We start from the raw sequence: 12125 nt of genomic DNA on the forward strand, positions 1-12125 counted from the left end.
AGGCTTTGAAGACTGGGTAAGATTTAGATGGCAGAAGTTGGTGACAGCTCCAGGAAAGGGAAATAATCTGAACAAAACACAAATATGAAAGGAACTATATGCAGTAGATAAGCAAGAAAGCATAATTGGCAATATCAGGAGGAACTTCTTGTAGAATGGTGGTGAAAAGGCTGGCTCCATAAAATGGAATGAAACTTTAGATAACCTTGAATTGCATGATGAAGAAGAATTTGAACTTTAAATTATAGGCAAACAGAGTGAGTATTAATAAGATCTGTAGGCACAGGGATGGTGGTAGTGTGATATAAAATAAGAGACCAATTATAGGATTACTTCAGGAGTCTAAACAAGTGAAAAAACTGCTATTTATGTACTCCTTATAAACTTTCCTTAGAATAAGGAGTTCCTGATGAAGAAATTCTCTCTACCAATGCTGATCACTAATTATTGTATAACTTATAGTCTTAGATACCTAGAGCACTACAAGTAGCATCTTGCTCAGGATCACAGAACCAGCAATATGTCAGACAGGACTTTACCCAGGACTTTCTGATTCTAAAGGCCAGCTCTCAATTTCATTGCATCGTCTATCTAAAATGACTAACTACATTAATTTTAAGTCCTTTCTAATATATGGAACATATGTCACCAATATTAATTTCTTGAAAGTAAGTTCTACTCAACTGCAAAAATGTTTCCAGAGTAAAGGTTATTGTTGTAATCTCATTTATCACAGGAAATGATCTAAGGAACAAATATGTGAACAGATATCATTGAATATCCAGTCATATTCTTAAACATAAAAACTCTATCCACTCTTAAAAATGTATAGAAATCCACTTTTACCCACCTTCCTGCCAATTCTTTATCCAAGTACTTGGCCGCCAGTCTCGCTCCATAAACTTCTGCCTGGAGAACTGCTATGTGTCTACGAAGAGCTTCATTCTCCTTTCTTAATAGCTTCACCTCTGCTTCAAGTTGAGCTTCTTTCATTTTTTCTTTTTTATTTGCTTCAAGCTCTCTCTCCTAACATAATTTTAAAAATATAATTTACTGACAATATTAGCAAGAATCCGTAGGAATAGCATCCCACCTTTAGCAAAGACAAAAACATCTAAAGCAATCTAAAGCAATTATTAAATGTAACTTTATCTGTACAGGGAATTCCAAGCAAGAAAATTCCCTTCACTGATGAAGATCAACATCTATTATGCAGCTTAGAGTCTAATAGTGTTATCTAGAGCAGAATCACAAAATCTCTGTGTGAGAAAAGGGGCCTGAACTCAAGTCTCCCTAACTCAGGCTGGCTCTCTAGTCATTACAAATTGGACAGTTAATACATAGTATATGTAAAAATAAATGAATTACAATGCTATGAGTATTTTTTTTCAAAATAGATCAAACTTTCATATTTAACTACATCTCCCTAAATCACCAAATCATCTTCTCTTAAGACAAAAGAAGTTATTAATTCAAACAGAAAACCTAAGGATTTGAACATGCTTAGATCCTGATGTCATCAGCCTAATAAAATGCTATGTATGCCTTGCTTTTTGTTCAGTTGGTCTGTTGTAATTCCTTTTACAAAAAAAATAATATACAAAAATTCTATTCACTGAGCATTTCTTTTAACAATCATTTGATCTGTGAAAACATGGGAAAGACTCTACTTTTAAGAAACTGCTTTCCTAATACTAGGAAATTTTTCAGAAAAAAAAATGGCAAAATACTATCTCAGTAGAAACAAGTAAGCTTAATTTTATATTATAACCATGTTATTAATAAATTCCACACAAGAAAAAATGAAATAGTAGAATCTGTTTCAACACTAAATTTAGATAAACTTCAAAGGAAAAGAGTTAGGGGCTAAAAGGTTAGTACATTAGTCATCTCACAAATAATTATCTAATAAAGATCAGTAACTATAAAGATAGATTAAGCCCATAAAAATAATCTGCCATCACCACTAGGCCTATATCCAAAACGGCAAATAACAAAGCATGATGACTTGAATTTTGCCTATCTTTTAGCAAATCTAGTAAAAAAAATGAAATCACTAGCAGTACAAACAGAAAAAGTGAAAATAGTTTAATGTAAAAGTTGAATCTATCCAATATCCAATATCAATAAAACTCAGTTTGTGTTAGTTAAAATCAAAGACATGAAGAGAGGCAACATCATATAGTGGCCAGAAAATTGCATTTGCAGTCAGGTAAAAGCTACATTCAAATCTCACCTGAGATGTTTAATACAGCTGGGTAATTCATAAACTCTGAGTATATTTCCTGAACTGTAAAATGGGAATGATCATAATAGCTATTAGGAGTACAGAGTTCTGAATAAGATATTATAGAAGGCAAAAGGTATAAACTTACAGCCAAGAATAACTTACTCAGCAAAATGGGTTGTGAGGGGAATGTTAATGAAAAAGGGCTTTTCAAGTATCCCTGATGAAAAGACCAGAACTGTGTAGAAATTTTAAAGTTAAAGTACAGGCATTAAGAGAAACATAAAAAGGTAACATAACTGAACAACCACAAAGGATTAATAAAAAGATAAACTGGTAACTTTCTATTGGGAGACATAATACATGTGTCTACTCTACTGCTCTACTCACTACTAACCATCAGGAATCACAGAGAGAATCTAATTAGACAGAAGACCTCTGGCCTGACAGAACAGAATGAGGAGTGGTTGTGTTATATCTTGACAATTTTAAAAGAATGGAAATTGAAAGGAAGGAGGAATAACCTGGGATTAGAGTTGAGGTGGGGACCCCAGACACAGGGGAAAAAATGAAACAAGCAAGTATTTCTTATGTACCTACTATGTGCTCAACACAGCGATAACTGCTTTACAAACCTTATCTCATTTGATTCTCACAACAACCCTGAGAGGTAGATGCTATTATTATCCTCTTTTTACAGTTGGTAGACAGAAGTTAAGGGACTTGCCCAGGATCATACAGCTAGGAAGTGTCTGAGGTCAAATTTGAACCCAGGACCTTCCATCTCTAGGGTTAGCTCTCAATCTACTAAGCCACCTAGTTGCTCCTTAAATGAACAGTCCATGATAATGATTCCTGATGTTGACATTCTGAGATAAAACCTGATTGTTTTTTTTTTTAATTTTACCTGCTAAGGTCAGAGCCCATATAAACTTATTAAGCACTTGAAAATAGCCATTCCTTAACCTGTCTGCTGAAATCTAATCCTTCCTTCAAGACCCACTGGTACGAATCCTCCCATAAAACAAACCTTCCTGATCCTTTTTAATTCTCAAGGTAAAGTATTATCTTCCTTTTCAACTTTTTTTATAGATTTTGTCTAGCTTTTCTTTGCTCTTATCACAATTTAGTGTATTATCATACTTACTTGTATACCTCTCTCTCTTTTTTAATCTTTACTTTCCATCTTAGTAACAACTCTAAGACAGAAGGGCAAAGTCTTGGGGCAAGTGACTTGTCCAAAGTCACATAGCTAGGAAGTGTCTGTGGACAGATCTGAACCCAGAACCTCCTAATTGCAGATCTGGTGCTTTATTTACTGCTCCATCTGGCTGCCCCTGTATATATATCCTATACCCCCACCATCAGGCTGCATGTCTCTTGTAGGCAGGAACTTTAACATCTTTACAAGTGTTGAAATGAATGTAGTACACTAAGCAATCTGAAAAAAAAAAAAAACTTGTATTTCTATGCCTACCCCTATTCTTCTGCAAAGGAGTAATAGGGAGAAAGGACATGAGAGTGGAACACTGCATTTAGAGTCAAAATTTTTTGAGGTATTTATCAGTTCTGACAATTTTTCCTTTTTTCAAAAAAAAAAAGTATTACAAAAGATGGCTCCCTGAGAGGCTAGAAATCAAGCAGAAAAAGACATAGAAATTTAAGCAATATAAAAAGCAAAGAGATTAATGAAAACTTATTTTTTAAACATCTTATGCTACAAATCAACCCATGAAAGAATATCACTTAAGAGAAATATTTTCTATATAAGGAACAAGTCATACAACCTAAGTTATACTATTATTAGATAATAATGCAAAGGTATTATCTACATGCAAATTCTAATTAAGTGTAGTATAATATTTTTTTAAACCAAGAAAATTTCAGGAATTTGGCCAGATAAAGGTGATAAGGGAGTAGAAAGCAACAAGACTAGAAGACAACTGAAAAAACAATTTCTGTGTTCTTACTTTCCCCTGCATTTTTGCAAAAGAAAGTTTCAAAACATCATTCTAAAAGAATAACCTTTTCAAAGACTTCTGAAAAGTTGCTACAACTTACATGCAATGATATAAGCAAAATCATGCGTATTCTTGAGCTCAAGATTAGATTTAGAGAAATTTCAGTAATGTTACACTGAAGGAAAGAAAGTTGGCTAGAAATGGCCTCAGTTTTAAGTAACCTCTCACCCAGAGTCTCAAAGAGAACTTTATATTATTTAAAGCACTTATCACATTTTAAATTGCATTATAATTATTTGTATCCAAGACTTCCCTACCCTATCAAACAAATCTCCATGAGGGGCAAAAACCTGGACTTATTTGTCTTTGCCTCCTTGAGAAACCTGACAAAGCATCTCCCACAAGATGGGAAAATAGGTAGTTCTTTTGGAAGAAAGCAAAGTTTAGGTACCTCTCAGGGGCTAAATCACAAACAGTGACAGATTCTACTAAGGGTCAGAAAATAGCCAGGAAGAAGTGTTGTATAAAAGACTATAGAGTCACCCATTGACCTTTCAAAAATTTTCACACATAACCATCAGTAAAATTTTAAAACACTAAGTACATTAATTTAGTATAAACACATACACACACTATAGAACACATACTAGTAAATAAGAGGGGGAAGATGCTATACTTACCAGTTCTTCCACAGAGGGGACAGACTTAAGATATAAGAAGAAAGTTTTATAATTAGAAACACAAGTGAATAAACAGATGAATTTAGTGGTAAAAATCACGATTGTTAGGCAAACTCCTCTACAACAAACAGAACTCTAAAAATAAGTCTGCAATATAAATTTGGCTATTTACAATAGCTTTTTCTGAATTTTTCTTCCCTTCCTCAACTTCCCATTCTCCCATTACTGGGGGAAAAAAATCAAATACTCCATGATCAAGTGTGTTTACACTCTAACATGAGGATGGAGTAAACAAAAATTATTAGAATATGCAATCTAAGGAGAAACTTCCTAACTCAGACATGGCTAACAAAGTAAATAATCAAACATTATTTTCAAATATTTTCTATCCTGGACCTGCTTATGGTCAACAATATTCACTGAATCTCTGTTATGAGTAAAGGTTTCCCTGCTTGTTCTTCCTCATCATGAAAGGAAATTATTTTAGTCAAGTTCTTTAGATTCACAGAATGTCAGAATAAAAATTGCATAATCCAAGCCCTAGCATTTTAAAGATGAGGAAATAGCCCGAGGTCAGAGATATTAGATGGTAGAATAAGGAACTGAACCTTCACTTGGCTACCTGGCACAAACTAGACTTCATTCTGCCACACTATGCTTGTTCCAATTAAATTCCAGTATAATGAATATATTAGATTTTCCCCAGATAGGAGTGTAGTAATACAGAAAATAAAGCAGCATATTCAACTTAGATTTATTCAGTTATGAATTCTTACGTTATTTGCCTAATTACTTCCAGCAAGTACCCCAAATTATCAGAACTTTACATTTGAATTTTGTGAAATGAAGAAGGCAGGCAATATAATCTCTATGTTCCATCCTAGCTCTATAAATCTATGATTCTAGTTGTCATACAATTTAACCTTCAGTAAATGTTTTTATATTAAAAATCTGTAATTTTTATATTAATCTGAAGGATTTTTCTCATATTCAGAAATCTGTTACAAAAATTAGTTAAGTTAATGTCTGAAGCACTTTGTTGTCATAGGATAAAACAAATTATATCAAAATGCCATCTTACTACTGTTATTCAACTATAATAATAATATAAGCAGAAGTAAAGGTTTATATATGTTAACAAAAAAAATTGCACATAGTAAGTAATCAGTAAATATATGTTGAATGAATGAAGTTAATGAAACTTCAAGGCTATCAGTAAAATATCCATGCCAAAGAAACTGAAATTGTTTCCTCCCTCTTGAATAGGAACTAATTAGTTCTCTTTTTAAACTATTTGATGACATTTTGATAGGCAGTTTTTTGGGAAAGCCACAGAAGTGTCATAATGCTCTCAAGGCTAGTGATTTTACTGGTCAAGAGTCCTGAGACAGTAGAGTGTGCTTTACACTTCATTGGTAAAGCAGAAAAAAGAATATGACAGAAATCTAAATTATAGTTTTAGCTCTGCTGCTAATTATGATTTGACTACAGACAAGTTCAACTTCCTTATCAATAAGATAAGGGGTAGAAAGGCAGGTGGTATTATGGAAGAAATAATGGGCCTGGACTCAGAATCTGGGTTCAAGTACCATCTCAAACACTTTACCAGCTATGTTACAGGGATCAAATGTCTACAAATACGTAAAGTGCTTTGTAAAATTTAAAGTGATTTTTTTTCCTGGGCATCAGTTTCCTCATCTGTAAAATGTGGGTAATGATACTTGTGCTTCTCACAGAACTGTAGTTAATAAAACACTACAAAGTATTCTAAAGGTAACTGAAAGGTTCTAAAAGTCTTTAATTATACCAATACACTAGATAAATTCTTTTTTAAAAAAACCTTTACCCACTGTCTTAGAATCTGTATTAAGTACTGGTTCTGAGGCAGAAGAACAGTACAGGCTAGGCAATGGGCATTAAATGACCTGCCCAGGGCCTCAGAGGTAGGAAGTATTGGAATCCAGCTTTGAATCCAGGACCTCCATCTCCATGCTTGGCTCTCAATCCACTTATCCATCTAGTTGCCTTTCCAATAAATTCTTATTAAGAGGAGAAAATAAGGATCAAAAGAGAACAGGTCAGAAGAAATTCCCTACTAAAACATGGGTAGGTATTCAAAGGTTAAAAAGCAGAGGCTTTACCATTCTTTTTCTTTAAAATCTTTATCAAACTTCTTACCCTTAGTTATCAATAAATTCAGAAAAGTATGGGTTGGAGTTTGAGTAAACATCAATAATAAAACTCACAAGAATAATCCCATTGTGTTACATAAAAACTGATGTGTAGATTTCAAGAAAAATGGTCTTCTACCTTATTCTAAAATAAATACCCTTCTTTCAGCTACTTACCAGTTTTGCCTTAATGGTACCAGAGTCGACACTCTGGCCAGTTTTGGCATGCAGCTGAAGCTGAACAGAATGCAGTTGTAAAAGTTGATCGTGAACTTCTTTTTCTAATACCACTTTTTCAGCCTGGGTCTCTGTCAATTCAGATTTCAGATCCACCAACTGCGCCTTTAAAATATAACAGGACATTCACCATTCTAATAAAGTACATTTCTGAGCACCTGAATGGTACTCTTCATTGTGACACTGTACAAAAATCATTTGTGTACCATCCAAACTATATTATACTGACACAGAACATAATAGTCACTCTTCTAAACAATCACATGAGAATGCCACCTGTATTTCAAAGATATACTTAAGACAATAGAAGACAATTAAGAATCTATTGGGAGAAAATTTGACATCTATCTTAGTTCAAACATTCTTCCAATCATTAAAAGACAATACTGTCTATAACCCACTGTCAGTTATTAATATTTTATTTTTGTTGTTATTTTTTGGTGGCAAAGGAGCTATGACTAACAATATTTTTTAATGTTATGTAATCAATAAAACAGCACATATATACTTTGTGCCAATAATGTCTGCATACACAAATACAAAAATTAGAATGTGCTTAATACTGAGGTTATATTCTCCTGAGGGAAATAAGAAAAACAGAGAAGATTCCTACTCTTAGCTCCTCAGTATTTTCAGTGACTGTGCCTAGAGGTGTTCACACATTTCCTAGGATAGTGATGGAGAACCTTTCAGAACCTTTTTAGACACTGTGCCTTGCCATGCCCTGCCCCTCTCCCCCCAAGAGATTGAATGTGCCCCCACCCCCACCCCAAGCAGGAGTGGGAGAAAGGGAAGGAGTTTCCTATGCACTCCACTGGGGGGAAAAAGGGGTCATTGGAAGAGAGGAGGAAGGGAACAAACAGCTCCACCAGTGTCCCTGCCTTTCTAGTAAATAACTTTAGTGGGTGACGGTGTGCATGCCCACAGAGATTTCTGTGTTCCATCTTTGACACGTGTGCCATAGGTTTGCCATCAGAGCTCTAGGAGAAAGGAGTAGGAACTTGGGAATCACCCTTGGCCTCAAAGCTGACTTTGATTTTGGCTCAGGACGTACCATTTTGACCCTGAATTGCCTGGGGAAAGGGAGCAAGAGACTGACAATTTGGTCTGGTCCCAAGTCCTATGTCCTAGCCCTCTAGCATTTAGGCAGCTAAGGAAGCCTGAGCCTTTCAACATCTCTCAGGGCTATTCACCTGCCTCTGGAGGAAGGAACAAAAGGATGGAGAGGTAGGGGGTTCTGCCTGTGGAAAGGAAACAAGACTGACAGTTTGTGGGGGAAGGGGCCAATTGGGAGTGGCAGTTGGGTCTTGTGACTAGCACTTCCTTCCTGCCGAGTGGATCTTGCTGCTGGTGTTGGAGGAAAGAGGAGCTTGTTCAGCCTGTCTGGAGTGGCATGCTCTTCTTGGTTCAGCCCGAAGATTCAGGCCCATTCATCTCTGAAGGTCAGACCTTGTTGCTTTCTGTGTACTGCTAAGATTCTGAATTAGAACAACAAGAGTAGATGGGAGTGGGACAAACTCTCCACCAGCCTCTGGGGCTTGGCCTCAGGTCTGAAGCTGAGAAAAAACTCCAATCCCGACTAGTTATTAAACTTTATATTATTTGAATTTGCAGTCAGATAAGTGGACTATCTTTTCTGGTCATAGAGGGCTGAACTTCAGTTCAGTCAGTCCAAGACAAAGAGGCCTTATCGGACTCCTGCTGCTTCCTCTCAGCAGGGGGCATCTCCCTCCCTTGCCTCACCAAGCAATATACTCTCTCTCCCCTTAACTCCTCCATACCTCATACAAACCTCTCATTTATCCCCCATTTTTCCAATCCCATTTCCTTTCTCAATGCAAGAGACTGACAATTTGGTCTGGTCCCAAGTCCTATGTCCTAGCCCTCTAGCATTTAGGCAGCTAAGGAAGCCTGAGCCTTTCAACATCTCTCAGGGCTATTCACCTGCCTCTGGAGGAAGGAACAAAAGGATGGGGAGGTAGGGGGTTCTGCCTGGTCATGGGCCTCTCCCCAAGTTCTTCACATGCCCCAGAGAAAGGGAATAAAAACTATGGGCCTATACCTAAACTTAAACCTTGGTCCTCTTGTCTTTTTTGGTTCTGAAGGCAATAGAACTTGGCCTCTAAAGGCCCTTTCACTCTGGGCTCACCATCTGTCCCTAGGGGAAGGCAATATAAGCCTGGAAGCTTATATCCTGATCTTGGCCCCTGGGCAATTGGCTTTCTGGTCCTAAAGGGCTGAAGGAGGCTGAGCTTAGTAGTAGATATCTCCTTTGGCTCAGGATGGATCTGCTTTTCTATCACTGAGAGTTTTTTCTGGGTCCTAAATCTTAGGCTAGTTGAAGGAAACTTGGTTCCTAACTCTACTGCTCTCACCTTGTGTTTCTTCCATCAAGTTATGGTGTTTCATAGGTTCAGCACACCTATCCCTGGGAAGCAACCCTGAGCTCCCTTATTTCCTATCACTTGGAGCTGGAGGGCAAAGACAGAGGTATCTGTTCACCTTCTCCAGATCTCTAGTTTAAAAGTAGGAATCAAAGAAGGTAGTAATGTCCAGAAGGGCTGCCAAGTGGTTGGGATACTCTTTTGGTCAAAAATAAGTGTTTGGAACTGGGCTATCTGACAGGTAGAGAGAAGTTAGGGTCATGAAAGGGAGAGTGAGAATACAGGTTCTGCTGGATAATGGGAAACAAATCATGGTGAATGGGCCCTTCCTTAGGTTTTCAACCTGACCCTAAGGAAGAAAAGGGAACAGAAGCCTGAGGACTCACCCCTTGTCCTTGATCTTGACCTTGGCCTTTCTGATATAGGGAGCTAGGAGTAGGGAGTAAAGATCTCTTGCTGTGCATGGACCAGGGTGAAGAACATTCCTTGATAGATGGATTTTCTTTTTGCCATTAGTCTATCTCAAGCACTCTTTCCCCCAACCCAGGACAAAATCATTTTTTTTTTTACAGATGAGAAAATTGAGGCCCATAAAAGTTAAATGATTTACCCAATAGCAAATCACTAGCTAGCTAGTTAGTTGCAGAATTTGGACTGAATCCATGTATCCCAATTCCTAGGCCACTGCTCTTTCCATTGTATCACACTGGATGATGATCTCTAAATTCCTTTTCATCTATAATATGATTCTAATTCAATTCTAATTCCTAGGAGAAAAAAAAAGTTTACATTTTCTGAATCAATATAGGCTATTTCTATTTTCAAAGCATTAAAAATTAATTATTAGATATTTTATATTTTATTACAAAGCTCATTCCATTATTCAAGGTGAAGAATTAAACCAAAATGCAACTATCTAAAAAAATTTTAAAACCTCACTAGCCAAACAAAAAGTTTTCCAGTTTTCTTTTATTTGCTTTGGACTCCATATAACTTTAGCCAAAATAGAAATTCTTTTCACAATTATAAAAATCAGATAAATTAATGATGCAAGAGTATTTTTAATTTTAAATACTACCATACTTGCTTTAACTGAAATAAGAATGAATTGATGTTAGATGTGAAGAAATTTATTACTCCTACAGAAAGACTTGCAAGCAGATGCAAGGAATGGAAGCTTAAAGATCTGTTCATCAAGAAGATTCCAAAGAAGAATGAGGCCAGGAAGAAGGCAATTTGAATAAACTAGCAGTGGGAAACTGATTTCTCACTTCTTCCTTGGTGAACTCTGAGGAAGGAGCTGGCAGAGACTTACTCTGAATTTCTGGTTATTGGTTTCACCTTGAAAGATTTGGGCACAGTTCTGAAGATCTTTTCAAGCTATTAACAATATCCCCTTAAAGCCAATTCAACCTTACTTCTTTATATTGAATTTTATAGTAGATTAGGGAAATCCTAAATTCCCTCTACCCTATCTTAATTCCCTATCTTTCTTTCTTATTTGCAGTATTATAGAGTGAAATTAGTCTACTGGAAGCTGCTATTAACTTACCAACTCTGAATAACTGTTGAAATTAACTGAAGGAAGCAGGAAGTGAGTGGGAGGAGGAGGAGTGAGAATTTCAATCTCTCCTATAACCTTATTTCCCAGTGTGACTGTTCCAGCCCTTCTCTTTACCTTAACTATACTAGTAAAGGAGCCTCTAATACATAGAGGCCTCAGTATATCAGAAATAACAACTGATTTCAAAAGAAACAGAATGCTATAAGAATGAAGTTCTTAAGTACAGCCTACATTAAGTACATGTAATTCTTGTGCAGTCACATCTGACTCTTCATAACTACATTTGGGATTTTCTTGGCAAAGATACTGGAACGGTTTGTAGACTTACTTAAATTAGCTGTTTCTGTACAAATTAAAACAAAAGGTGGCCCACCTCCTTCCATTCCTCAGTATCCCCTACTGAAAGAAGCAATTGATGATCTTTGTCTCCAATGAATAATGTTTGGAAATGACCAAATACAATAATGTTTTTAAAAAAAGCAATTGAGAGAATTACCCCAGTAATAAATTCACTAATTGATCAAGGAATAATTCCATGCAAATCTGAATATAATACGCCCATTGTACCTGTAAAAAAGCCAAAATTAGGCCCAGATGGAAAACCTGTCTATTGATTTGTACAGGATTTAAGGGCTACAAATAATCATGTCATTAAGAGACATCCTGTGGTTCCAAGCCCAGCAACAATTATCTCCTCTATTCCTAGTGCAACCACATATTTTACTGTAGTAGAACTCTGCTCAGCATTCTCAATGCCAATTCATGAAAATTCCAGGAATACATTTGCCTTCACCCAGAAAGGTCCTCAGTAGACATAGTCCCAGTTACCACAAAAGTTCATGGACAGTTCTACATTATTCTCACAAATTTTAAAACAGGATTTAGCAAATATTAAATTTCA

At 36.2% G+C, this 12125-nt stretch overlaps 1 protein-coding gene across 2 annotated transcripts in view; it reads right to left on the reverse strand.

Annotated features, from left to right (window-relative positions):
* The window catches only part of GOPC (golgi associated PDZ and coiled-coil motif containing), a 55175-nt gene that overhangs the window by 12016 nt on the left and 31034 nt on the right, over positions 1–12125 (reverse strand). Inside the window, exons 2-4 of one of the 2 annotated variants that reach the window (XM_001379641.4) lie at positions 7217–7381; positions 4869–4892; positions 851–1026 (exon numbers count right to left, since the gene is read on the reverse strand). In XM_001379641.4, the coding sequence (XP_001379678.1) occupies positions 851–1026; positions 4869–4892; positions 7217–7381 (365 nt within the window). The remainder of the gene's footprint in view (positions 1–850; positions 1027–4868; positions 4893–7216; positions 7382–12125) is intronic. The other variant, XM_007484479.3, reaches the window with a different exon arrangement.

This window comes from Monodelphis domestica, chromosome 2 (genome assembly GCF_027887165.1).
Source record: "Monodelphis domestica isolate mMonDom1 chromosome 2, mMonDom1.pri, whole genome shotgun sequence".
NCBI classification, from domain to species: domain Eukaryota; kingdom Metazoa; phylum Chordata; class Mammalia; order Didelphimorphia; family Didelphidae; genus Monodelphis; species Monodelphis domestica.